General features: G+C 42.8%; 1 protein-coding gene across 4 annotated transcripts in view; it reads left to right on the top strand.

Annotated features, from left to right (window-relative positions):
- The window catches only part of STK32B (serine/threonine kinase 32B), a 474254-nt gene that overhangs the window by 141448 nt on the left and 305670 nt on the right, over positions 1-27136 (top strand). For 2 of the 4 annotated variants that reach the window (XM_077136366.1, XM_077136367.1), the window contains exon 3: positions 14803-14954. In XM_077136366.1, the coding sequence (XP_076992481.1) occupies positions 14803-14954 (152 nt within the window). Of the gene's footprint in view, positions 1-13737; positions 13795-14802; positions 14955-27136 lie in introns of all 4 variants that reach the window. The other 2 variants (XM_077136368.1, XM_077136369.1) reach the window with 2 other exon arrangements.

Below are 27136 nucleotides of genomic sequence, written 5' to 3'. Positions count from 1 at the left end.
CAATTTACATAGCAGCTAGCAGTGTACATAAGGCACAGATTGGATCACTTGGTTGCTCCTTCAAACATCCAGTGGCTTCCATCCCATTCAGAATAAAAGGCAATCTCTTCAGGGAAGCCTGCAAAGCCCAACAGTATGGCATATGCTTCTTTTTCTGACTTCATTTTTTGCCCCTTCTCCCCATCTTCCTGCTCATTCTGCCTCAGCCCTTCTGTTGTCTCTCAAACATGCCAAACTTGCTTCTAACTCAGAACTTTTATACTTGCTGTCCCCTTGGCCTTGATCACCCTTCTCCAAGATCTCTGTACCGATTTCTGTACTAATTTTGTACAGATCTCTTGTACATATCTCTGCCCAAATGTCCCTTCCATGGGACCCTTCCATGGACACCCCTCCTGGAGTAGTCCCACTCTAGCTCCAAGAATTCCATATTCCCTTAGCCTTTCCATGATCCTCTTTCTTCATAGCACCTGTCACTACTGGAATTATAACCTAAATGTTTGCATTTGTCTGCTTGTTTGCTGGTCTCATGCACCATATAGTGGTTCAGAGCTGAATATACCCTAGAAAAAAACATGTACTTAAATCTAATCCATCCTATGGGTGTAAAACCATTATAAGTAAGACCTTTTGATGAGGTTCCTTCAGTTAAGGCATGTCTCACCTCAGTCAGGATGGGTCTTAACCCTATTACTAGAGTCTTTTATAAGAGAATGGAATTCAGACAGAGAGAAAGTCATGGAAGCACAAAGCTGAAATCAACGAAAGCCCAGCAGGAAGAAGAGACCAGCAGAAGCTGCCACGTACCTTGCCATGTGGCAGAGAAGCCAAGGTTTGCCAGCAGGTGTCTTTGGAAGAAAGCATTGCCTTGATGATGCCTCAGATTGGACATTTTCCTAGACTCAAAACTGTGAGCGAATAAATTCCCATTGGTTAAGCCAAACCATTTCCTGGTATTTGCCTAAAACACACCAGAGCATAAGCTCTATGAGGGCAGCGATGCTTCCTCCTTGTTTACTCTTGTATCCCCAGCACTCACTAAACTGCTCAGTAATACACATACAAACACACACACACACACACACGTGCATGTCCACATGAGAGTGCAGAACTTAGTCAACCAATCAATTTTTGTAAGATTTCTTTGAAAGCCCGAATTGTTTGCCTCTGGGTCAGGGTTCAGAAGTAAATTTCTCAATTTCCATCCTGCAGACTCTCATTTTTTACAATCACCCCTTCTTATCAGCACCCTGCTCTCCTCCAGCACTATCTCTCCATCCTCCCCGTTCCCCCTTTGATAGTACTCTTCCTCTTATAGCAGTGCCAGCAGAGAGAGTCCAGGTTGAGGTATTCCACTTTGAGTTAACTTTGAAGTTGAGTGGACTTATTTATTTTCAAGGAAAGGAGGAGGATACCTTTGGGAGAACTTTCTGAGTTTACTTCAAAAGTATGTTTCTTAAATTAGCAAGTGGGCTCTCTACTGAAAGGTAGCAGCAAAATAACATGGTCTTAATTAAAATTCATGGAGTAGCCAAAGGCAGACTGCTCATAAAATAGCAGAAAGTGGCATAGAGTTATATGATAGTAGCTCTTTATGTCCCTCAAAGGAAGATTCTGGATCAAATTGAGCAAGAGTTGCACAGAAGATAATTCAGATTCAGCACTGTCTTATTATGCAATGATCACCATTTCCATCCCCAAGCATATTATCAGTAGTCTCCTTCCACATTTCCAGACTTTTGTACATGCATGCAAATTCATAATATACAAAGAGTATTTGTTTAGTAGCAGACTAACCAGTTTTGTGTCCAGAGATGGCAGCAAATCCATTTTGGAATTTAGCAAGGATTAGATTATATGTGTGTTTATAAACGTGAATGTTCAGAAACATTTGGCTTATCAGTTTTTTATAGTAGACTTTTTAGAGAAGTTTTAGGTTTTATAGAAAAAATGTGCAAAAATACAGAGTGCCCATATGATACCCCAAATGCCTCCCTTCAGGGTTTCTCTTATTAACATCTTACATTGGCGTTAGACATTTGTTACAAATGGTGAACCAATATTGATACATTATTAACTAAACAGTTTACATTAGGGTTCACTCTGTGTTGTATAGTTCTACGGGTTTTGACAAATGCCTAACTATTGTAGTCTCACGTAGCACAGTTTCATGGCCCTTAAAATGCCCTGTGCTACACTTAATTATTCCTAATCCCATACCTACCTTCCCAGGCAACCACTGATTGTTTTTACTTTTTCCCTAAAACTTACTTTTTGGGAATCTTTATCTTTTACCTTCAAATTAATGGTAGCAAGGTGTCATGCACAGCAAGACTTGAAGTCCAACAGTAAATTTTTATAGGCAGCTCCTCTGTCCTGGGATTTATCCTGGGTCCTTGTGACGGCGTGCAGAGCAAACTGTTTCTGCACAGGATAATTTCAATGATGATCCTTGCTCTACAGAAAATGTACGGAGTATGGCTGTAACCAGGGCAGAGGGTAGCAGGGCAGCATCTCTGAGAAGGAGCTATGTGAGGATCTGGGGAAAGACTGAAAAGAAAAGGTACAGCAGGTACAGGGTCCTGAGGCAGGAACCAAGTTAGCCAGTGAGAGCACGTGTATGTGAAGCGGCCCACACCGTGTCTGCCACAAGTGGAGACGCAAATGTGTGATTTCTTTTTTGAGGAAAATACGTACGTTAATTAGTTTATAGCATAATAGTTAGAGAGCCTGGGTCCCCAGGTCTGATAGAGCTGCATTGGAATTCTGGCTCAACCATGACTCTGGGCAAAACGCCTAACCTCTCCAAGCCTCAAAAGTTAGGTATTCTTACGTAAGAATAATTTTTAGAATTCTTAAAGAGGATGCTTTTACTACAAGCCTTCATTGTTCATGTAGAAAACTTTTGTATAGGATGGAATCCATTTTTTTTGATGAATTGCTTATTCATTTCATATTAATTAGGTCGTGTTTGGCTTAGGGCATACTTTGGAGGAATTGGTTGGTTCTTGGGGATTACTTTATTCTGAGCTCAGTATTTATTTTGGGAGTGAGAATGCAGGCTCATTCCCAAAAAGGCATTCAAGCATTGGCAAAGCAAATGATTTATTACTGACCAATTTGACGGACTTGGTTGCCTCTTTGCATTTCTCAACCCTTTCTCAGAATGAGGTCTCCTTTCATCCAAGCATCTTCAGTTCTCTTCACATCGTTTATTAGAGTGATTCCCATCTCCCTTCATCACAGTCAATGTATTTTTAGCACTAGGGGCATCAGAGGCACCAAAGCTGTTGCTAAGTTCCTTGCTCTCCTGACCTTCTTGATTCTATGATTTCTCCCCTGACTCCAAAGCTGGTCAGTATGTGTGTAAGGAGTGGCATTACTTAACTAGAAAACCATGACCACCTCTTGGACTTGCCTCCGAGCTATGGGTTTCCCTTTAAACTCTCCTCTACTCTGCCACCTGAAAGAGCTCACCTCCCACAAAACAAATTTTCCATGGTTTCGTTTGTTCCTTTATTTATTCATTCATCCACAATTATGTATGTAGGATCTACTCTGTTAAAAATTTTTATTGTGATGTTATATGTACGTGTTAGTTAGATTCATTTGTCAACTTGGCCAGGTGAGCATACCTAGTCTTGTTGCTGCGGACATAAGCCAATGGTACGTGAACCTCATCTGTTGCTAATTACATCTGCAGTCGGCTAGGAGGCGTGTCTGCTACAATGAGTGACGTTTGACCTAATTGGCTGGTGCTTAAATGAGAGAACGCAATGTAGCACAGTCTAAGCAGCTTGGCATTCCTCATCTCAGCACTAGCAGCTCAGCCCAGGCCTTTGGAGATGCAGAAAGAAGTCACCCTGGGGAAAGTTGTTGGAACCCAGGGGCCTGGAGAGAAGACCAGCAGAGACCATCTTGTGCCTTCCACGTAAGAAAGAACCTCAGTGGAAAGTTAGCTGCCTTTCCTCTGAAGAACCAACAAAATAAATCCCCTTTTATTAAAAGCCAATCCGTCTCTGGTGTGTTGTATTCCGGCAGCTAGCAAACCAGAACAATGTACATCATAAAATTTCTCATATTAACCACTTTCAAATATACAATACACTGGTGTTATTTGCATTCTCAACAGTGTGCAAACATCAACACCACCCACTTACAAACTTTTCCATCACCCCAAACTTGGCCCTCCACATTTCCTACTGCCACCCCTTCCACTGATAACCTGTATTTTAATTTCTGACTTAATGAGATTGCTTATACTGGCTGTTTTATATCAGCATAATCATATAATATTTATCTTTTTACATCTGGCTTATTTCAGTGAACATAATGATGTCTTCGAGTTTCAACCATGAGGTCGCATATTTCAGAACTTCGTTCCTCTTCACAGCTGAATAATATTCCTTTGTGTGTATATATCATTTTGTTTACCTGTTCATCAGTTGATGGATACTTGTGTTGCTTCCACCTTTTGGCAATTGTGAACATCAGTTTGAAAATATCTGTTCATATCCCTGCACTCAATTTTTTGCATATATACCTAGAAGAAGGATTTTGGGGTTGCATGGTAATTCTATACTTAACTTTTTGAGGAACTGTCAAATTATCTTCTATAGAGGCTGCACCATTTTACATTCCCACCCACAATGGATGAGCATTCCTGGTTCTCATATACTTACCAAAACCTACTTTAATTTTTAAAATGATAGCCATTTTAATGGATATGAGGTATTATCTCATTGTGATTTTGGTTTGTGTTTCCCTTATAGCTAAGGATGTTGAGGTTTTTTTCATATCCTTTTTGAACCTTTGTATCTATTTTTTGTAATAAATCAAGTTTTTATTAGAGAAGTTGTAGGTTTACAAAAAAACAATTCATAAAATACAGCTTCTCATATTACCTCTCCCCTCTCTCCCACCTTGCACCGAATGTGGTACATTTGCTACAACTGATAAAATAATATCATTATAATTGTACTTTTAAATATAGCCCATGATTTATTTTACAGTTCCATGTTTCTGTTGTACTAGGGTTTTTAAAGTTTTTATTCTAGACACACATGTATAACCCCAAATTTGCCCTTTTAACCATATTCAAACATAAATCCATGATATTAATCACATTCAAAATGTTGGGCTACCATCACCCTCTATTACCTAAAATTTTCCATCACCCATCATAGAAACTTTGTACAATATTCTAGTTTCTGACCTTTTGAATTTGCTTATTCTAATTGTTTCATATCAATGAGACCATACAATATTTGTATGACTGGCTTATTTCACTCAATATCATGTGTTCATGTTGTCATATGCATCAAAACATCATTCCTCTTCATGACTGAATAATATTCCATTGTATATACCACATATTATCAATCCACTCATTGTTTGATGGACCCTTGGTTGCTTCTGTCTTCTAGAAGTGTGATTGCCAAGTCAAATATAAATCTATACTAAATTTTCTGAGAAACCACAAAACTATCTTCACAGGAGCTGCACTCTTTTACAATCCCACCAACAGCGAATGAGTGTTCCTGTTTCTCCACATCTCCAACAAATCTTACAGTTTTCTACTTAAATAGTTGCCACAGTGTTAGCTCATTGTAGTTTTGAATTTGCATTTCTCAGATGGCTAATAATGCTGCATATCTTTTCATGTACTTTTTAGCTAGTTGCATTCCTTCTTTGGAGAAATGTCTATTCAAGTCTTTTACCTATTTTTTATTTGTGTCATTTGTCTTTTTGTTGTTGAGTTTAGGATTTCGTTATATATTCTGGATACTAAACAGTTATTGGATATTCTCCCATTGTGTGGGTTCTCATTTTACTTTCATGGTAAAGTTCTTTGAGGAACAGAATTTGATTTAATCACATTTAACTGCCTTTCTTTGGTTTCTTGTGCTATGGGTATAAAATCTAAAAACTTTATGCTTTCCTATGTTTTCTTCTAGGAGTTTTATACTTCTGGTTCTTATATTTAGGTCTTTGATCTATTTGGAGTTGATTTTTGAATATGGTATGAGGAAGGGGTCCACCTTAATTCTTTTGCATGTGGACATCCTATTTTTTCCAGCACCATTTGTTGAAGCGGCTATTATTTCCCCATGGGGTGACCTTGTCACCCTTAGCCAAAATCAGTTGGCCATGGGTGTCAGTTAATTTCTGAACTCTCAGTTAGATCCCGTTTGTCTATTATGTCGGTCCTTAGGCCTGCACCATTCTGTTTTGATTACCATGGCTTTGTAATAAGTTTTAAGATTCGGAAGTGTGAGTTCTCCAACTTCAATCTTCTTTTTCAAGATGGCATCAGCTATTTAGAGCCCCTTAAGCTTCCATATAAATGTGATGATTGGACTTTACATTTTTGAAAAGAAAGCTTTTAGAATTTTGATTGGGATTGCATTGAATCTGTATTTCACTTTGGGTAGAATTGACATTATAACAGTGTTTAGTCTTCTAGTCCATGAACTCAGAATGTCCTTCCATTTATTTAGATCTTTTATTTCTGTTAGCAATGTTTTATAATTTCCTGTGTACAAGTCCTAGATATTTAATTAATTTTGTTGCCCTTGTAAATGGAATTTCTTCTTTGATTTCCTCTTAAGATTGTGCATTACTAGTGTGTAGAAACAATACTGATATTTGGGTGTTGATCTTCTGCCCTAAGACTTTGCTGAATTCATCTTTTAATTCTAGTAGCCTTGTTGTAGATATTTCAGGATTTTTTGATGTAAAGGATCATGCCTTCTAAAAATAGGGAAAATTTTACTTCTTCCTTTATGTCTTTTGTTTTTTTCTTGCCTACTGCTCTGGCTAGAACTTCCAGTATAGTATTGAATAGTAGTGGTGACAGTGGGCATTCTTGTCTTGTTTCTGATCTTAGAGGGAATACTTTAAGTCTTTCACCATTGGATATGATGCTAGTGGTAGATTTTTCAGTTTTTCCCCTTATCGCGTTGAGGAGGTTTCTTTCTATTACTAATTTTCTGAGTGTTTTTATGACGAAGGGTTCTGGATTTTGTCAAATGCCTTTTCTGTGTCAATTGAGATGATCATGTGTTTTTATCCCTTTTTTCTGTTTATGTGGTGTATTATATTTTGTTTTCTTAAATTGAAACAACTTTGCATATCTGGGATAAATCCTACTTGATCACAGTGCATAATTCTTTTAGTATGTTATTGGATTCAGTTTGCCAGAATTGTTTTGAGGAATTTTGCACCTATATTCATAGGGATTTTGGCCTGTAATTTTCTTTTCTTGTAGTATTTTTATCTGACTTTGTCTTGAGGGTAATGTTGACCTCATAGAGTGAGTTCAGGAGTGTTCCTTCCTCTTCAAGTTTTTGGAAGAGTTTGAACCATATTGGCACTAACTCTTCTTTGAATGTTCAATAAAATTCACCTGAGAAGCCATCTGGTCCCAGGCTTTTCTTTTTTGGGAGGTTTTTGATTACTGATTCAATCTCTTTATTAGTGATTGGTCTGTTAAGATCTTCTATTTCTTCATGAGTCATTGTAGGTAGTGTGTGGGCGGGGCCTCTAAGCAGAGGGAACAGAATATGCTAATGCATGGAGAGAGTCAAGAGAGAAGGTGACAAGTTCACGTGCAGGAGTCCCAGAGCAGGAAGCTGGCAGTCTTGGCCTGTGGTACTTATGGTCCAACTGCCAGATATAGTCAGGGATTTGCAAGACAGTGTATTCAGTGCTACAGTAGGAACAGGGGCGATGGCAGCACAGGCATGGGGGACTACACATGCCAAGACAGGAACCTTGAATGTGTCCTGAAGGCCCAGGACAGCCCTTGAGGGGCTTTAAGCCTTTCATTTTACAAAGAACAGAGGCTGGTTCAGAGATGGGGCTGGCCAGTGAGGAGGCTTTTACAATGAAATTCCTGTCACTGACATTTGAAACATTAAGCCCTAAATAGCAGACCTCCTCATGTACTGGGGACTCATATAGACAGAATGACAGGCCAGGAGAGTAGGTGGGAATGAGGGGTCCTGGCACCCACACATTCAGCCAGGCTGTGCTCAGGGAGTTGACGTATTCAGTGCCTCCCATTTGCTGGTGGCTGCAGGGTTGGGGCCCAGACACCAATGAGGAATGTTACAGCCAGCCCATGCTCACGGGCATTGTGTGGGCCGTTCATGCTGCAGTACTCTTTCCACAGGACCTCACTGTAGCCATTGAAGGGCCAGTCCTGACACCCATTCAACAGAGAGTACAGTAAGGGTCATAGGGGTGCTTGGCAGGCTGGCCAGCCCTGGCAGGTCTCAGTGGTGAACACTCACTGATTGTGTTCCTTTCCAGGGGTAGCCCCTACAAAGCCCCAAAGTTGGATGGCTTCAAACAGCAGAAATGTTTTCTCTCACAAATCTAAAAGCAGAAATCACAAATTAAGGTCCCGGCCACTGGTAGGACTGCCAGCAACCTCGGGTGCTCCTCATCCTCTGTCTTCCCATGGCTTTCTCCTCTGTGTGTGTCTTCTCCCTTCTCTTCTCTTTAAAGGACCCTTGTCATTGGATCTCCTCTGTGTGTGTCTTCTCCCTTCTCTTCTCTTTAAAGGATCCTTTGTCAAAGGACCACCTTGATCCAGAATGGGCCCTCTAGAGATCCTTAGCATAACAGATCTGCAAAGACTTTTCCCAAGTAAGACCGCATTCACAGGTTCTGGGGGTTGGGATGTGGGCATGCCTTTTGGGAGGTCCCACACAGTCCACAGAGACTTTGTTCATTCTGTTCCTGCACCTCGGTCATCCTGCCTGGCCGAACGTCTGGGGCTGCTGCTGAGGGTCGCCCTTGCCTGGGTGGTGGGTGGGTGTGTGAGAGGCAGCATCACAAAGGGCTTGGGCTAATACGAAATGTTGCCCCAAGCTGTCAGACCTGCTTGGCTCTGGCCATCGGATCAGAAACATCTGTGATTGTATGTCCTGGGAAAAAACTTCCCTCCTGGTAGCCCACTCTTACTTCAGATGGATCCCTAATGAGGGTGTTGCTGACAACATCAGTAATCACACTGATCATTGGCATTTATTGAGCCCCCTCTGTGCTGGTAGCATCATATGGGCACAACTGCATGAAGAGTGAGGAAAACTCTCATCTGTTCAGCAACCACAGCCTGCTCCTCACAGATAATCCCTCATGGATCTTAACAACAGCCCTTTGAGGAAGAAGATTTTATTTCCCATTCACTGATAGGCAGCCTGAGGCTCGGAGAGAGAAGGTGATTTGCCCATGGTCACACAGCAGATAGGAGGTAGACCCAGAATCAAGCGTTGGTCCAAGTGACCCCAAAGGGTCATGGTGTCCCAATGCCTTCCTTGCAGAGCCTCATCTCCACTCAGTGCTTTGGACTTGTCTCAGTTCTTAATTCCATTTGGAAGCAAGGCTTGAGTGGCCAGGGAGGTGCATGGTCTTTTCACTATCTGCAAGAGCCAGGATAACAACCCAGCTCCCCTGACTCTGCATCCAGCCTTCTTGCCTCTGTGCTCCTGAGAAATAGAGGGTGTTTCAGAAAAGCCTTAGAGATCATCAGATTCAACCCATCAACTTAGCGAGAAGATGGTTGAGACCAAGTTAACCCATCCCAAGTCACACCCAGGTTGGCAATGTAGAGCTGCCTGAGACCCACATGTCCCAGCCTCTCTTCTGTTACTTATAAATCCAAACTTCCAAGCTAGATTCAACCCCCATACCAATCTCCCTTCTCCTTGCATCCGAAAGTCAAACTTCCAAGCTCTATTCAAATCAATGGCTCTACTTTGAAAGTCAGAATTCTAATTTAATTTCAAAGAGTATCTTCCAATTTCCTAAATTGACTTTGAGTTGCAGTGAATGTTTACCCATTCCAACCCCCTCCCTGGGAGGCAAGAGCCATTTCAGCCACCTTTGCACATCATAACCAATGAGAGTAATGGATGTCTTTATTTGCATAGACTCAGAACCAGAGGCACTGGGCAGATGTGATCCAACTACAGCTTCATCCTTTCAAGAGGATGCAGCCAGCTGGACTTCAGGGCTCCCAGCCCTGGAAGGACCAATGTTTGCTGAGTGTCTCTTTTGAGAACATAAATAAGAAGTGAGAGATATGGGAAAGGCTAATTATTGAAATTATTGGTCCACTGCATGTCTGCCTTCAACGTGGGCCTCAGGGACTTGTGCTTAGGGCTTGAGAAGTTTTTGCTAAAATTTCCGCAAAGCTACTAGCCCCTGAGGTGCTTCTATAAACCACACCTTTCTCTCTTCTGTTAATATGCTGCATTTCATTGATTGATCCATCTTGCATAACCTGGATAAATTCCACTTGGTCATGGTGAATATCCCTTTCAATGTGCTGTTTGATTCATTTTGCTAGTATTTTGTTAAGGATTTGTGCATCTATATTCATAAGGAATATTGGTTTGTAATATTCTTTTCTTGTGATATCTTTATATGACTTTGGTATTAGGGTGATGCTGGCCTTATAGAATGAATTCAGATGTGTTCCTTCCTCTTCACAGTTTTGGAAGAGTTTGAGACAGTTTGGTGTTAATTCTTCTTTGAATGTTTATTAAAATTCACAAGTAAAGACATCTGGTTCTGGAATTTTCCTTGTTGTGAGGGTTTTGATTACAGATTCAGTTTCTCTACTGGTTGATCATCTGCTGAGATTTTCTATTTCTTCTTGAGTTAGTTTAAGTAACTAGTGTGTTTCTAAGAATTTGTCCATTTCATCTAGATTACCTAACTTTGTCTCCTGTTTTCATTTTTTTAAGTTCACTGGAAAATGATTTTGTCTTCAACCTCATGCCACTAATGTTACTTCCCTGAAGACATTCTTCTGGAGGTTTCATGAGATGTGCCACTGAATAAGTTTAGATTCAGATGACATGTGCCATCCACCTAGTACTGCCATGTACTTTCACTTCCTTAATCTCATTTAGAGTTGCCTCACCTGTGCAGGTGGTTTTTGATAATGCAATTTGGACAGATGGAGATCCTGAAGTTCAGAGAGGTGACAAGGATCAAAGCCAGACTCTGAATTCAGGCTTTTTTGCATTGCTCCACTTCTGCCTCGATTAGACTCAGTGACTGTGGCAGCTGAAAGAGGATCAAGTTCTAACAGAAGAGCAACCTGTGACACCAGGAGAAAACCCGGAGTTCCTTAGCTGTGTTTCCAGGTCCCCAATATTATCACTGGTGTCCCCCCCAGCCATGCCCTGGGCATCCTCCAACATGTGTCCTTGGTTATAAGCACAGCTGAGGAAGACACCCTGATCAAGATGACAGTGTGAGATGCTAAAAGGCAAATGCGTAAATTAGTGGCTTGGGACTCAGAATGTATAAACATGAAATTTGTGATAATTACATAAAGGTAGGGGATGGAAGGGTAAAGGAACATGTGTATACCACTGAGGTTAAAGTGGTATCAAAGCAAAAGAGATTATTATATAGATTTAGGGTGTTAAATTTAAGCCTCATGGTAACTACAAAAACTATTGCAAATTATGCAAGCTCTTTGAATCAGAAAGTAGAGTATAGGATGCCAAGGATGAGGAATAGGGGAAATGGGGAGTTCATGCAAAATGGGCATAGGATTTCTGTTTGGGGAGATGGGAACTTTTAGTAGTGGAAGGTGGTGAGGGTACTGCAACATCATAAATGTGATTAATTCCACTTATCGTATGCTTGAGAGTGGTTGGTATGGGAAAGTTTATGTTGTATATATGTTCCCAAAATGTAAATAGAGAGCAATTAAAGATATCATGGCAATTAAATGTAGTACATTGTATTAGCTAGGGTTCTCTAAAGAAAGAGAATCAGAAGGAGATATCTGCAGATATAAAATTTATAAAAGTATCTCACGTAACCATGGGAATGTAGAGTCCAAGATCTGTGGGGCAGGCCACAAGCTGGTAACTCTGATGAAGTCCATGATGAACTCTCAGGAGAGGCTTGCTGGACAACTGGGGATGGAAGAGTCCAAATCTGTAGGGTAAGCTGTGAAGCTGGCAACTCCAACAAAGGGTCTGGATGAATTCCACAGGAGAGGCTCACCGGCAGAAGCAGGAAGAGTGACTCTCTCTCCTGAATCCTCCTTAAAAGCCTTCTGCTGATTAGGTTAAGTATCACTCATTGCAGAAGACACTCCCCTTAGCTGATTACAAACACAATCAGCTGTCGATGCAGCTGACATAATCATGATTTAAGTCTGTGAAATGTCCTCATAGCAACAGACAGGCCAGCACTTGCCCAACCAGATGACTGGGCACCACCAGGTTGACACATGAAGCTGACCATGACATATGTGATTCTGAATGAGATCTAATAAGGGAGGAAAAGACATTCAGAAGGACATATCTGGAAGTATTATGTGTTCAAGGAGCATGATGTATACATCCTACACTCAAGCATCCAGAAAATGGGCTGATAAATGAAAGAAAGAAAGAGAAAGGAAGAAAAAGAAAAAAAGAGAAAGGAAGAAAAAGAAAGAGAGACAGATACACAGACAGATAGGTAGATAGATAGATATGGATGGATAGATAGAAAGAAGGAAGAAACAGAAAACATGGCAAAATGTTAAAATTGATGTGTGTGGGTATCTGAGGGGACAGTAGGGGTATGTTGAAGTTCTCAGTATGGGGTTCATATTATTCTTGTAATTCTCCTGTAAGTTTGAAAGTATTTCAAAATTAAAAGTTAGAAAGAATACAAGTGCATCTGGTGCAACAGAGAGCCTGGGTCTGAACCTTGAGCCCTGCCGGGGACTCCAGCCTCCCTAGGTATCACTTCTCTATGAAGTGGGGATGCCAGCATAGCTATGCACTGGCTTGTCAGGAAGATGAAGTAATAGGATCCTCACTAACTGTTGGGCACATGTAAGCCTTGCTAGTTTTTCCCAGCCAAAGCTTACTTGCCGCTGTGTCCCCTCAGGCTCCACGCTCTCATCTGTAATGCCCATCTCCCTAGAAATGCCCTCCTCTTCTCTGGCCCCTGCCATCTTCCCACCCTCTGCCAGCCTGCCCTGCCTGTATTAACTAGGATTCTCTAGAGAAACAGAATCAGCAGGAGATATCTATAAAAATAAAATTAATCAAGTGTCTCACATAACCATGGGGATGTAGAGTCCAAGGTTTGTAGGGTAGGACACAAGCTGGCAGCTCCGGTGAAGATCCTCAATGAACTCTTAGGAGAAGCTGGCTGACTGGAGCAGGAAGAATGATTGTCTCTTCGGAATTGTCCTTAAAAGCTTTCAGGTGATTAAGTGTCACTCACTGCAAAAGACACTACCCTTAGCTGATTATGTAGCCAATGTGATCATGAGTTAAGTCCATGAAATGTCCTCATAGCAACAGACAGGCCAGCGCTTCCCCAACCAGATAACTGGGCACCACCACCTGGCCAAGTTGACACATGAACCTGACCATGACATTACCCCTTTTCGTCCCCATCTGACCTCAGTATGAGGTTCACTCACAAGTCGGGTACTCATGGGCTTGTCTTCTGTGAACCAGCTACTGGAACCCTGGGCAAGTTAATCAATGTCCCCAGGGTTAAAGTTTCCCCATGCAAGAGGGGAAATGTAGGCTGTAGGCATAAGGGAACCACGGGGATTAAGTGAGGTGATGGAGGAAGTGGTTGGTTTAATGCCTGGGTGGCTGCAAAGTGCTCAACTTGTGATATCCTTGTGGCTATTATAACTTGTCCTTTGCTCCCTGGTGCCCATGTGCCTGAGTTTGGTTTTCTCCGGAGGCAGGTCCCCAGATGAGGATTTGAGCACAGTGGCCTGGGCAGGTGAAGAAAGCACAGGTAGGTGAGTGGGGAAAGGAGGGCAGTCAGACAGTTGGTAAAGGGTATGTCATCAAACCCATTAACCCCACACCTGGCAGGGTGGGCACATCCTCAGAGGCAGCAGCCTCAGAATCATCCTACCCGATGGGCAAAGGGGCAGGGGTATGTACAATACCAGCCCAAAGTGGGGGCTTCACTGCCCAATGCACTCAAGCGACCAATTCCTGAGATACTGGGACTTCAAAGAGAGAAAGAGTTCATTGCTAAGCATGAAGCAGGAGATCAGATGCCCTATTGGCTTAGAAATCTGTCTCCCTGAACTGCAATAACTCTTGATAGTTTTTTGTTTTTGTTTTTTGTTTTTTTGAATGCACAGGCACGGGGAATTGAACTTGGGTCTCCGGCATGGCAGGTGAGAATTCTGCCACTGAGCCACTGTTGCACCTCCCATTCTTGATAGTTTTAAAATAGCAAAAGATGGACAGGATAATGAGTATAATGGCTTGAAATGATGAGATTAGAGATGATCTAATTATTGCACATGTGCAGGTTGATTATGTGCTAGCTTCATCTAGTAAGATAGTTCAGGATTGGGAAGGGTTAGTTCTGAGCTGACTCGAGTTCCTTCATTAATAAAATTAAGGGTAGGTGGGTGCTGAAGCAGGGAGGGCGAGGAGACACAAGGGGCCCTGGGTGCTGGCAGGTTTGTGATGCTCTATACCAAATGTCTCAGGGTTCCCTGGAGCCCTTGTCTCTTTTTCTCTCCCTCCCAGGCCGAGTGCTGCTTTGTCCATTTCTTGAATCCATAGCACTTTTCCACAGGCCCAGTGTTCAGCATAAATGTTTGATAAACACATGAATCTGGTCCAAAGCCTCCATTTTCCAGATGCAGCGAGGTTACTTCTTGGCCAGAGCTGCAGTGTCCGGAGCAGGGACTTGACCCGGAAGTAGGAAGTGCAGAGGGGCTGACTTCTGTGTTTAATGCTCACCTCAATCCTGAATGCTTTCCACTCCACTGTTGCTCAGGTATGCATCGTGCAGAAGCGAGACACCAAGAAAATGTACGCCATGAAGTACATGAACAAGCAAAAGTGCATTGAGAGGGACGAGGTTCGCAACGTCTTCCGGGAACTACAGATCATGCAGGGCCTGGAACACCCTTTCTTAGTCAACCTGTGGTGAGTAATCTTGCTGCTGCTCCCGTGAATTCCTCATTAGGGAACAGAGTGCAAATATGACTCCACTCAAGGACTCTTCTGACTTAGAAAGAGAAAGGAAGGACATTTTCTCACCTGAAATAGTCTTATGTATTTTGTAATATATGGTTTCTGATGGAACCTTTAAGCCTTTGCTTTTGCCATTTATTTGAACTGTTTCTTAATGCTTACCCTCAGTTGTACAGATCACATACATGCACTTCATTCATTCATTCATTCTCTCATTCACTCATTCAAACAGGTATACGTATGTGGAGCCTGCACTCTGTCCTAGGCCCCCTGGATCAATCCAGGAGTTTGACAGACAGACCAGTCCTGGCATCTAAGATGCTCAGAGTCTTGTGTAGACACAATGCCTGCCACCTCTACCCTGTATTGGACACCCGATTTGCCGAAGATTTTTTTAGTGTTGCTCTCTTGTCCAGTGGATCAGAATTGAAAGGAGATGTAGAAGAGAGCATTGTATATTTGGAAAAACAGGTGCAATGTTAAAAGAGAATGCAAACTAAAAGATTTTCAGAAAATCACACCCATAGTGTTGGTTGCAAGGAGGATGTCTGGGGGCTGGTGAGTTTTACTTTGCTCAGGACAGTTGGCCAGCGTGAAATCCAAGCTCCTGGGTCTGGCCCCCTGAGACTCACTGTGCCCCAGCCCAGCCCTTTCTCTCCATCCCATTGTGGGCCATTATCCCTACTTTAAACTCACATCCTTGAAACTCTACCCTGCCGGTTATTCGCTGCCTCCGTGCCTTTGCCCACAATGTCTCTTCTTCCTGAAACCCCCACCTCCCCCAAGCTCTCTTAGCCAACTCCTGGGCCCTCCTGTTGCTCCTGGCATCCTACTGGGAACCTTGGCTGACTCACAGGCCACGTTAGTGTCCCTGGTGGTCTCTGCACTACCTGTGGGTCACCCAACACAGCCCTTATTCGGGCACACCCAAATTATGGCTTTACTTGCATATCCTTCCTAGGAAATCACTTGCTCCCTGAGAGCCAAGGCTGGTTCTTGTTCGCTTGTGTCCCTTGAGTTTAACACAGTATAAACATTTAGTGAATGTTTCCTAAACTGGATTTTTGTTGAAGGGGAGAGGACAAGCTATTTTAAAAAAGAAGTTCTGACTTTCATTCAACATCCCAGTTGACTGGTCACTGACCTGGGGAGCAACATAGAAAGCCTGTGATGGGAAAGCCTGGCTCTGCCCCTATTCCTAAAAACCACCAATTATTGCAATTACTTTCATGCTTGGAGCACTTTGAATACTGGCCGACAGAAGACCAAGGAGCAGCACTGATTGACCTGTTTGAGAAAATCAAGGTATGCAGATGCCACCGATGCAGGCATTTCTACAGGGAAAATTACTACATACTATAACCCAGAGCCTGAGTGACAAGTGAAAGCCCTTCCTGTCTCCAGGGGAGCGGTCCAAACACTGAGGTAGTTTGAGGGGAATAAGTCCCTTCTTGTTTTGATTGTTGTGCATGGGAAATTTTTGAAAGTAGATTTCTAACTAGAAAAGCAACATATATTCATTGCAAAATGCAGAAAGTAAAATGTGTAGTAAGAACAACACAACAACCATCCTAGACTCCGCCATGCCAGATTACATTCTGGCATGTGATTCCTTTTGTCTTTCTTTTCTTGTATGTTTTATATCAGTGATGTATAACATATGTGAGGCATATGCAAATACGTAGTTATATGTCATTGATACAAAAATATGTATACTGATTTTGTATTGTGCTTTTAAGATTAATAGTCTGATAAGAGTGCTTTCTCCCTATTATTACAAACTTTGGGAATGTCATCCTTAAAGGCTGAATAACATTCCCCTGTGAGGAGGTGCAACAAATCATTTAACATTGCTCCTACCATTTAGATTATTTAGGGTGGTTTCCAATGTTTTGCCAATGGAAATAGTGCTGAGATGCCTCTCTCAGGAGGGAGTGTTTAGAGTGGACAGGGGAGGGGGGTTGCCGGGGGCCATAGGGTACCTGTCACACGGTGAGGCCTGTTTGAGCAGCCCCCTTCCTGGGCTCCATTCTCCCAAGCTGTGTGTAATCTCCAGAACACAAACAGATGGATGACAGATGCCTTTGGCTACACAAAACGCTGCTAATAAGATACCTCTCTGCAAACGTTGGCCTCTAATGACATTATATTCCCATCATAAGCAAGCAAGGAATGGGCCTGCTGCTTGACTTTGGACTATCACTCAGACCAGTGGGCCTCAATTTTCTGTGAGTAATACAGAGAATCACACCTTGTTTATGTCTAGGGCTATTTGACGTCAACAGAAAAGAAAAGATATGAAAGTACATTTTCTGTAAATGAAAGTATTGTTTGCTGTAAGAGGTTTATCTATATTGTCGCATATATACATATATATGATAAAGGATGATAGATAGATGGACAGACAGACCAACAGGTAGTCAGGCAGGTAGGTCAGTAGGTAGATAGACAATGGACCTTCACACTGAAGGTGAGTGAGAAGGAAGAGGGACCCTCAATCCATGGTCATATATTCTGTGGTGTCAGACACTGTTCTCATTACTTTACACACCATAAAGGGATAGAAATTTAAACTTGCTTAAACACAAAAGAGACTTTCTTGGATTTTGTAACTAAAAAGTCTAAAATCACAGCTGTCATCAGATACAGCTGGATCCAGGTGCTTGATGATGTCACCAGGGCCTAGTCTCCCTGTGCTTCTCCTGCTTTCCCCTCTGGTGGCTTTATCTCAGAGCCACAACGCATACTGTTCCCAGTGGCTCCAACCCCTCCTCCTATCTGAACAGCCCCAGCTAAGGCTAAGGTCACGGCTGTGACTGACCTGTCTCGGGTCACATGCCTGCCCCTGAGGCAGTAGGCAAGGGGCAGGGGGGTAACCCTACCTGCACAGAGAACGAGGCATGGGGCTCTCCAGAGGGAGATGAGAAGCTGTGTCCAGAAGAAAACAGACAATGGACAGTGCTGCCTGAACCCTTAGTTCTTTGACACTTCCATGGAGCGTGGGGAGGCAGGTGAAGTGTTGGGAAAGCTCAGGCACTGGAGCCAGACAAGGGGCGAGATACTGACTTATCAGTTTCAGGGCCTGAGGAGGCTGGTACAATTGCTTCACCTTCTCCAGGTCTCCGTTTATCCATCTCCAAAACTCAGCTAAGTAGTTCCCTTCATTCCTCTCCTCTCTCCTTTGCACAGAGGAGGGCTCAGGATCCATGAAGGGCAGGGGCTGGATATGGAGGAGGTGACTGTGGTCCAGTCTCCAGGGGTGAAGCAGTGAGAGCAGAGAGCATGGTCGAGGCTTATGACCCATCCATTATATCCTTGTATCCTGCCTCTTGGGACATGGGTTTAGGGCCCAGTTCTCAGAATGGGAAAGCAGAGCTCAAAGCAGCTCATTCCCTTACCTAAATCCACACAGGCAGTGAATGACAGGGTTGGGATTCACATCTGAGACCACCCAACCATGCCTGAATGTTTTCAGTTCTTATAGGGAAATGACCACTAATATACTGGGTACTTAGTATGCATCTTCCTTGATGTCTTTAATCCTCCTAGCCCCCTCATGAGTTTCCTACAATGATTATCCTCATTGTACGATGGAGAAACTGAACCACACCATCATAAGTGGGAGAAACAGAAATTGAACCCATGGGCTTCACGCTCCATGTGCAACCACTCTAACACAGCTTCTCGCTCGTGATGAGGCCCCTGGCCCTGCTTGCTTAACCCTCCCACCCCACCCTTTCCCAGCAAGGAGCCCCTCCTGCTAGCCTTCTTTCTTGCTACCCCTCTTGCGCCTGCTGGAAGAATGCATGAAGTGAAATTGCTTGTTGGGTCCTCAAGGACACTGCTGCTTTAAATTAATTAGTTGTCAGCCTTTCATCTTGTTATATGAAGGATGACTTATGACAGCCTTGGGATCCTTCTAAACCCCTTCTCATTCTTTTTTTTTTTTTTTTCTGCTGACACTCCTCATCACTAGCACAGGCAAAGGGTCACCACTGATTAGCTTTGCTCCTAAAGAATAATTTTCAGTCCCAAGCCTGCCCTGATCTAAGCTGAGTTATCAAGTGTAATATTTTCACCTGTTCTAAAGAGGAGCTGCTTTGTTCTCTTGGGCTCAAGACAAGCAGAGCAAGGGAGGAAAGGAATAACAAGTCACACCCCAGACAGTGAGAGTGGCAGATTAGTGAGAGGCCTGGAAGGATGGGGAGAGGGGGAGATGTGTGGGGCAGCGTTTCAACACTCAGGCTCTGGGGGCTGGCCTCCCAATTCTAATGCCAGCTCTGTGACTTGCAGGCTATGAGACCTCACAAGTGAGCTGATTTACCTCTATGTGTCTCGGTTCTCCCATTCATAACATAGAAATGAAAAGGCTAATGACATCATAGGATTGCCATAAGGATGAAATGGGGCAATACAGGTCAAGGGCCCATGGGACTCAATCTTTGGTGGCCATGGTTTGGGTTAGGGTTAGCGCGGTTCTGGGGGACTGGCTTCAGACTTGTTGAGTATCTCAAACTCATGTCGCTTCACATCTCCTTGTGTGGATGACTTGTTCTCTCATCCCCTTCTTGCACTGCACTTGCAGGCATGCTGGGTTTCGGAAAATGTATCTTTGGTTTTTTAGTAGACTTCCATGCCAACTGAATGTGAATGGGTGGGCAGCTCAACCTTATTTTTAGGCTGTGCTTTCAACTTCTTTACTGCTACTTATTTGACTGACTATATTTACTAAACCCTCTGTTAAAATGTTTTGTTTAAAATGGGGTCAGGGTGGGCACATGCCATGTCTTTAGAGCTAAAGTGACTGAAAATGAATACCTGGTGGGATCAGTTGAGAACCGGTGCCCGTAGTCACTTTACATGGTGTTCTAGTTTGCTAGCTGCTGGAATGCAATATACCAGAAATGGAACCACTTTTAACAAGGGGAATTTAATGATTTGCTAGTTTACAATTCTAAGGCTGAGAAAATGTCCCAATTAAAACGTGTCAATAGAAATGTCCAATCAAAGGTATCCATCCAGGGAAAGATACCTTGGTTCAAGAAGGCTGATGAAGTTCAGGGTTTCTCTCTCAAGTGAAAACGCACATGGCGAACACAGTCAGGACTTCTCTCTCATCTGGAAGGGCACATGGTGAACACGGCGTCATCTTCTAGCTTTCTCTCCTGGCTTCCGGTTTCATGAAGCTCCCTGGGAGGCGTTTTCCTTCTTAATCTCCAAAGGTCTCTGGCTGGTGGACTCTCTGCTTCGTGGTGCTGCAGCATTCTCTGCTCTCTCTGAATCTCCTTCTCCAAAATGTTTCCTCTTTTATAGGACTCCAGTAAACCAATCAAGACCTACCCAAATGGGTGGAGAAAGAGACATGTCGTCACCTAATCCAGTTTAACAACCACTCTTGACTAAATCACATCATCCAGGAAGATGATCCAATCACAGTTTCAAACATACAGTATTGAACAGAGATTATTCTACTTTTATGAAATGGGATTTTGATTAAAATGTGGCTTTTCTAGGGGGCATACATCCTTTCAAACCAGCACACACGGTTCTCATTGCAAGTGTGTCTTTCCGGAACCTTCCCTGAGTGCCACTGAACCAAATCAATACAGAGCTCTCCATGCCACTCTAAACCAAGAATGAGCCACTTAAGTTAGTGTCTTAATCTTTTCTTCAAGCATTTAAACCTGTGATTTAAGTAAACCTATATGAGATAGTTAAAAATGGAGCTGTACTGGCTGGGCTGAGGGTAGTGAAGGAGGTTGGGGGGGTATCAGAAACTGGAAGTCCCCACAGGAACAAAGGGTATAAATGTTTTACCAATGATAGTCAAGGACAGAGCAGCAGCATTTCCATAAAAAGGGCCTTAACCATTTTTTTGGCATTGACCATTGTGGTAGCCTCCTAACTAGCTTTGCAATGTTCATCCATAATTACTCATCACCAGTTTGCCCTCCACAGGGTCAACACCATAATCTCACCAGTGTGCAAATCTGAGCTTACCACTCCTCTGCAGAAACCCCTACACTGGCTACCCAGCATGCACAGAATAATGTCCCTCTGACCTGGCCCCTCCCCTGACACCAGCACCTCTTAGCATCTTGGTGCATTTTTGTTTCAGCAATACTTCAGTTGTACATACCCGCAGTTCATCTTGCTGTTTCCATCTCTTCAGGTCTCTGCACATGCTGTTTCTTCTGCCTGAAACACTGTCTCCCTTTCCACTATGTGACCATCTCTCATCCTTTCACAAGTCTTCATTCATTCAATGAATATTTATTAGGTTCCTCCTGGGTAGCAGGCATAGCATCCATTTTTAGGGATACAGAGATGACAAGAATCATTGTAGTTCCTAGTCCCTTTGAGTTTAGAGTTTAAGCAGGGCCTCCTTCATTGAGCTTTCCCAGTCCTACAACCCACCCCCATCCTGAACTAGTAGTGTTTCTTCTGTGCTCTATCATAGCAAAAAGTAGCTCTCTTGAATTTATCTTCTTTGTAAGTCTGTGCCTCCTGGATCAGGGAGCTTCTTGGAGGAAGGGACCATACCTTATTCATCTTGATATCTCCAGCATCGGATGCTTAATAAATTATTAAATTCAATGTATGGTAAGGGCCTATGATGTGCTAAATATCAAGCTGGGCACTGGTGATATAACAGTAGGCAAGACCTTTGCAGTCCCCCTCTTTATGGAACTTACAGACCAGAGACAAGGCAGACATTAAATTAAGAGATGCACTCCTCTTCTCCCTTCCTTCATGCCGACTGGTCGCCCTTGGGTGTCCCGGGGTAACTTAAGGAAGGTTAGCTATTCCACCATGCACTGGGGTCAGGTGATGTCCTAATTCACCCGACACAGAGAAGGAGAAAGCTCCTGGGGGTTCCCAACTCCAATTAATGAGACAGTCAGTCTCTGACTCCTTCTGAGACCTTCCCATCCTCATGGCAACTCCCATGATGAAAGGGGCAAGTGGTGACATAATCTTGTCTAGGGTCCTTTTTTATCTTCTTGTATTCCAGGATTTGGAGCATCATTTGTAACTTCAACTTGTGATAAATATGTCAGGTTTCCAACATTTTATTCCTATGGGGCAGGGTGAAGGGCTGTGAGTGTGGGCTAGGGGGTGTACTAGACTGGATTCTCCTGCTCAGAGGGTCATCAGGGAACTACAGAAAAGGCTGTGTACAGGGCCAGGGGTCACACTGTGCAAAAAAGAGCCCCAAAGAGAGGGCAGTTTAGCCTGGGGGATTAATCCTGGAGTACCAGACAATTCCTGCAAATGAATTGGGGAACCCAACAATCACACCCCCATTTTGCTCTAACAGGAGTATCAAGGAGGGCTTAGGGATTGACCAAGTTATTTGAAAGATCCAGGACTCCTCCTGGACCCACTGTTTTTGGGGATGCTCTGCTTTCCCCACAATCTGCCATAAGATACATCCCCATGCCCATTTCTCTGACTCCTAGCTGTCCCACATGACAGAGTTTCTGTAATCAGAACTCTCCTTGATCTTTAAGAAATTGTTAAATTCATTCCACATTTATTTAATGCCTGATTATATAGTAACATCCCCTACTGTACATGGCTCTTTTCATATTTTATCTCAATTAGTTCTCACAATTATCTTGCAAGGAAGATTTTATTGCTCGCATTTTCTAGTTGAAGCCAAGGACTAGTGGGTTAATAATTTGAGCAAGATAATGTAACAATAAAAAAAAAGTCCTAATATGCAGTGTATGCCATATCCCTTGATGTATGTATGTATGTATGTATATATATATGTAAAATCTAACCATGTTGATTTCAAACTACCAATATGATATCAGTCAACTTGAAGAGTTTCTGAAAATTTAGCAATTGGATTCTCAGAGTCTGAGCCAGCTCCAGCAAGACACTGGTAGACCCATATCTAACAACAAACTCTGTGCTCTCTCTGAACTCAACTTCTATGAGCTGAGCCCAGGGCTAAGCAACAAGAAATGAAGAGAATTAATGCACCCTATCCTCACGGAGAAGAAGCCTTAACAAGTGAAAAAGATGAAGGGTGTTGAGTGTATACTCAGCAGAGTATCAAACATGGAAAATGGCCCTTCTCCCTAGGTGTGTAACCTTGGAAAACCTCAGTTTTCCCATCTGCAGAAAGAGGGAAATACCTCCCTTCCAGAGGATTGTGAAGTTCAAAATAAATGAGATCCAGTGAATGAAAGCCCTGTGGGAATTATAATTTGTTAGGCAGACATACATTGTTATTGTTCCTTCTGAGAAAAACTGAAGTATGAATAACCTATAAATATGTTGAACAGTTGCATGAAATTTCTTGCAGTGAATGTAGTTTGACCTGGAGTTACCGCAGATAAAACCAAAAGAAGCTCACTGACCAAGTGATTTGATCTTAAGCACGTACCCCAAAAAGCCACAGAAATGCATTAGAATATAATACATTTTAATGGCCAGCTATTTACCAGATGACATGAATTAAATTAAATTGGAAATTGTGGTGCCCTTGACCGTCAAGTTTTCAAATGTCATATGGCAATTACAGGCACATGGAGGCTGTGAAAACCACAGAAGAAGAGATGAAGAGTCATGCAGATGATATTTCTCCTAGCCTCCCAGGTGCCCAAGACTGCCCCTCACCTGTGGGAACCCTCAGGAGTGAGCTCACCCTGTTGCCCTTGGGCCTGAACTCTTACATTTTCACAGAACTTTTTTTCTTAATGAAAAATAAAATGGATAAAGAAGCTGGGAAGGAGTTTCCACAAGCTCCATCTACATCTCCAGCTTCTCCTGCTTTACCTTCTCCCTGGTTACCAGTGGCAAACTCTCCCTAATCCACTCACTGCCCAACCTGTCTCTATGCCCTGTCCCCTCTTGCCTGCTCAAGAACATCACTCCCCAGGATTCTATTTCTATTCTGCTTCATCAGCTTTTCCTTCTCCATGGGGTCTTTCCCATGAGCCCTCAAACATACTGTTATTTCTCCCATCTTAAAACAAAAAATAATACTAATAAAAAAATTAAATACAAACTTCCTTTGATCCATGCATCCAATTTCTATTTTCTTCATAGCAAATGTCCTTGAAAGAGTTGTGTATATTCTGTGACTTCAATTTCTCTCTTCCTATTCTCTCTTGAACCCAACACTATTGCATTTTTGCCTTTCATGCCACCAAAACTACAATTATCAAGGTCACTGATGACATCTACTGCTACATCTAGTGGTCAATTCTCAATTCTTACCCATCCTCACCTATCACCAACATTTGTCAGTAAGCTATCTCTTGAAATACTTTCTTCTGGGACATCACAAACTTCTAAGGTTCTTCTTAACCTGTCTTACCACACTGTACTCTTTTGAGATTCTCTTTCATCTCCCCAACCATAGAGTATTGTATGAAGTCCAGTACTCAGTTAGGGAACCTTTCTTATCTACGCTCTTTCCCTGTGGAACTCATTCATTCTTACGCTTTCCATTGTCATCGGTGTGGTCATGATTCCCAGATGTATGTATCAGCCCAGATGTCTCTTTAGGAATTCCTGGGTTGTATATCTGGTTGATCACCATCTCCACTTGGAAGTCTAGTAGGCGCCTCCAGCTTATTATGGTCTCAGCCCAGCTTCTGATCCCCTCCATTACCTGCCTCTTCTACTCTTCCACAGCTCCCTGAAAGGACCTATCATCTTTCCAGTTGCTCAGGCCCGATACCTTCCACTCATTTTACCTTCTCTCTTTCTCTCACCTCATATAGCAAATATGTCAGTAAATTGTTGGTTTTACCTTCAAATGATTTCAGAATCAAATATAAGGAAGTTTAGGATATGCTTCAAAGAAGGAGAAAAGAAAGTGAGAGTATGCATCACTGGTAATGAGATGATAATTATGTGGATGTGCCTTCTTATTCTATTTTTGTATATGTGTGCAGTTTTCCATAATAGAAAGTTAAAAATATAGCTTTAAAACCTGACCATTTCTCCCCAGGTCCTCTGCTACTGCCTGGTAAGCCACCTTTATCTCTCACCTTGTTTATTGCCATAGCCTCCTACTGGCCTACTTGCATCCATTTTTGCCCCACAGGGTTTATACTCAGCAGATCAGCTAGCCCTGTGAAATGTTGTCAGATGATGTCAGACCTCTCCTCACAGCTCCCAGTGGATTCTTGATCTCACATAAAGAAAAGCCAAAGTTAATACAGGGCTCCACAAGACGCTCTCCCCATCCTCTCCTCTCTGTGACCTTATTTCCTTCCCTGCACCCTCCTTATGGCTCCTCTCCAGGCACACCTGCTTCCCCACTTTCTTCCCCCAACACCCAAGCATGCTTCTTTCTCAAGTCTTTGCACTTTCTGTTCTCAATGCCTGGGGAGATCTTCCTCCAAACACCTGCAAGACATATACCTTCACTGAGTCTGGGTCTTTATCGAATGTTACCTTCTATTTCAGTTTGCTAAAGCTGCCAAAATGCAATATACCAGAAATGGATTGGCTTTTACAAAGGGGATTTGTTAGGTTACAAGTTTACAGTTCTAAAGCCATGAAAATGTCCAAATTAAGGCAGCCAAAGAAAGAAGTCTTGACTTTGAAGAAGGTTGCCGGCATCTGGAACACCTCTGTCAGCTGGGAAGGCATGTGGCTGGTGCCTGCATTTTAGTCATCTTGCTTATTTTCTATTCTGCCCTCCTCTCACCCCCACCCCTCCATTAGCAAGAAGGCTGCAGGAGAGCAGGAATGGTTGTCTGCTTCGTTCACTGCCCTGCTCCCACACTCAGAATCATGCTTGGCATCCAGTTGGTGCTCAGTAAGTACTTATTGAATAAATGAATGGAATGAATTGATGTTCCCCTCTCTACAGTGAGTCATATCCAGAGAGCCATATGTGGCCAATTTAGTTGGATTTTTACCTACATTTACTTAGAAACCAAGCCAAAATAGATCCCTTTAGTCTACTAAACCCAATATATGTTAATTTGCTAATCTGTTCATTGACTGAACAAATGGTGTTTCAAACTCCATACCTCTGATCCAGGGGTAAGTTTGTGAAGCTATGGAAGGAAAGTGTATTTTTTTTCTAGGACTACTGTAACAAATCACCACCAACTAAGGGGCTTAAAAGAACTGGAATTTATTCTCTCACAGTTCTGGTGGCCAGAAATTCAAGTTGTTGGCAGGGCCATGCTCCCTTTGAAGTTTCTAGGGAAGGATCCTTAGAATCTTCTAGCTTCTGGTGGTTGTCAGCAATCCTTGATGCTCCTTGGCTTGTGGCTGTGTCACCCCAATCTCTGCCTCCATCCCTCCAAGGCCTCCTTCCCTGCATCCTCAGATGGTGTCCTCCCTACTGTGTTAAAATTTCCCTCCAGTTAAAAAGAACCAGACCTTGGATTTAGGGCCCATGCTAGTTTAGTATGACCTCCTCTTAATTTGATTGCATCCACAAAGACTGTATTTCCAAATCAGGTCACTTTCACAAGGATAATGGTTAGGACTTGAATATATCTTCCTGGGGGGTAAGGGGGGCAATTGAACCCAAAACAGGAAGTGATCTTTTTAATTTTGATGGGTAACAGTGGTGATGATTCTAATAGCTAACATTTATTAAGCTAAATGTTTAATGTGCTAAACACTTTAAATGCGTTGTCCATTCATTCTTCACCACAGCCCCGTCAAGTGGGCACTTTTGTTTCCCCATTTTGTAGAGGCAGTCATTGAGACATGGGGGAGTTAAATGCCCAGGGAGTAGACTCTGCATTCGTGTGAGGCCACACTGCCTCTGAGTTTGTGATCTCAGTCATTCAGCAGATATTTACTAAGCACATGTTAAGTGCCTGGTGCTGTTCTAAGATCTGTGATGCAGTGCAGAGAGGAACAGACTAGATAGGGACAGAGGCAAAAATAAAATACTAATTTAGAAAAATGCCTAATTCAAAATCATGACAAGCTTTAAGAAAGAAATGCTAAGAAATGCTGAGACTCTGAAATAAGAACTTGGCCTTATTTAAGGAGGGTGACCCCAAAGAGGTGCCATATTCTTGATTTCATGACTCCAGATTCTCACAGCAGGTCCACAAATGGGTATTATTATCAATGAGGAAACTGAGGCTCAGCGAGGTTGAGTGACTTGTCTAGGGCCACATAATTAATAA

Source organism: Tamandua tetradactyla, chromosome 19 (genome assembly GCF_023851605.1).
Source record: "Tamandua tetradactyla isolate mTamTet1 chromosome 19, mTamTet1.pri, whole genome shotgun sequence".
Lineage (NCBI taxonomy): Eukaryota > Metazoa > Chordata > Mammalia > Pilosa > Myrmecophagidae > Tamandua > Tamandua tetradactyla.
Note: the sequence above shows the minus strand (reverse complement) of the source record. Positions and strands in the feature narration are given on the sequence as shown.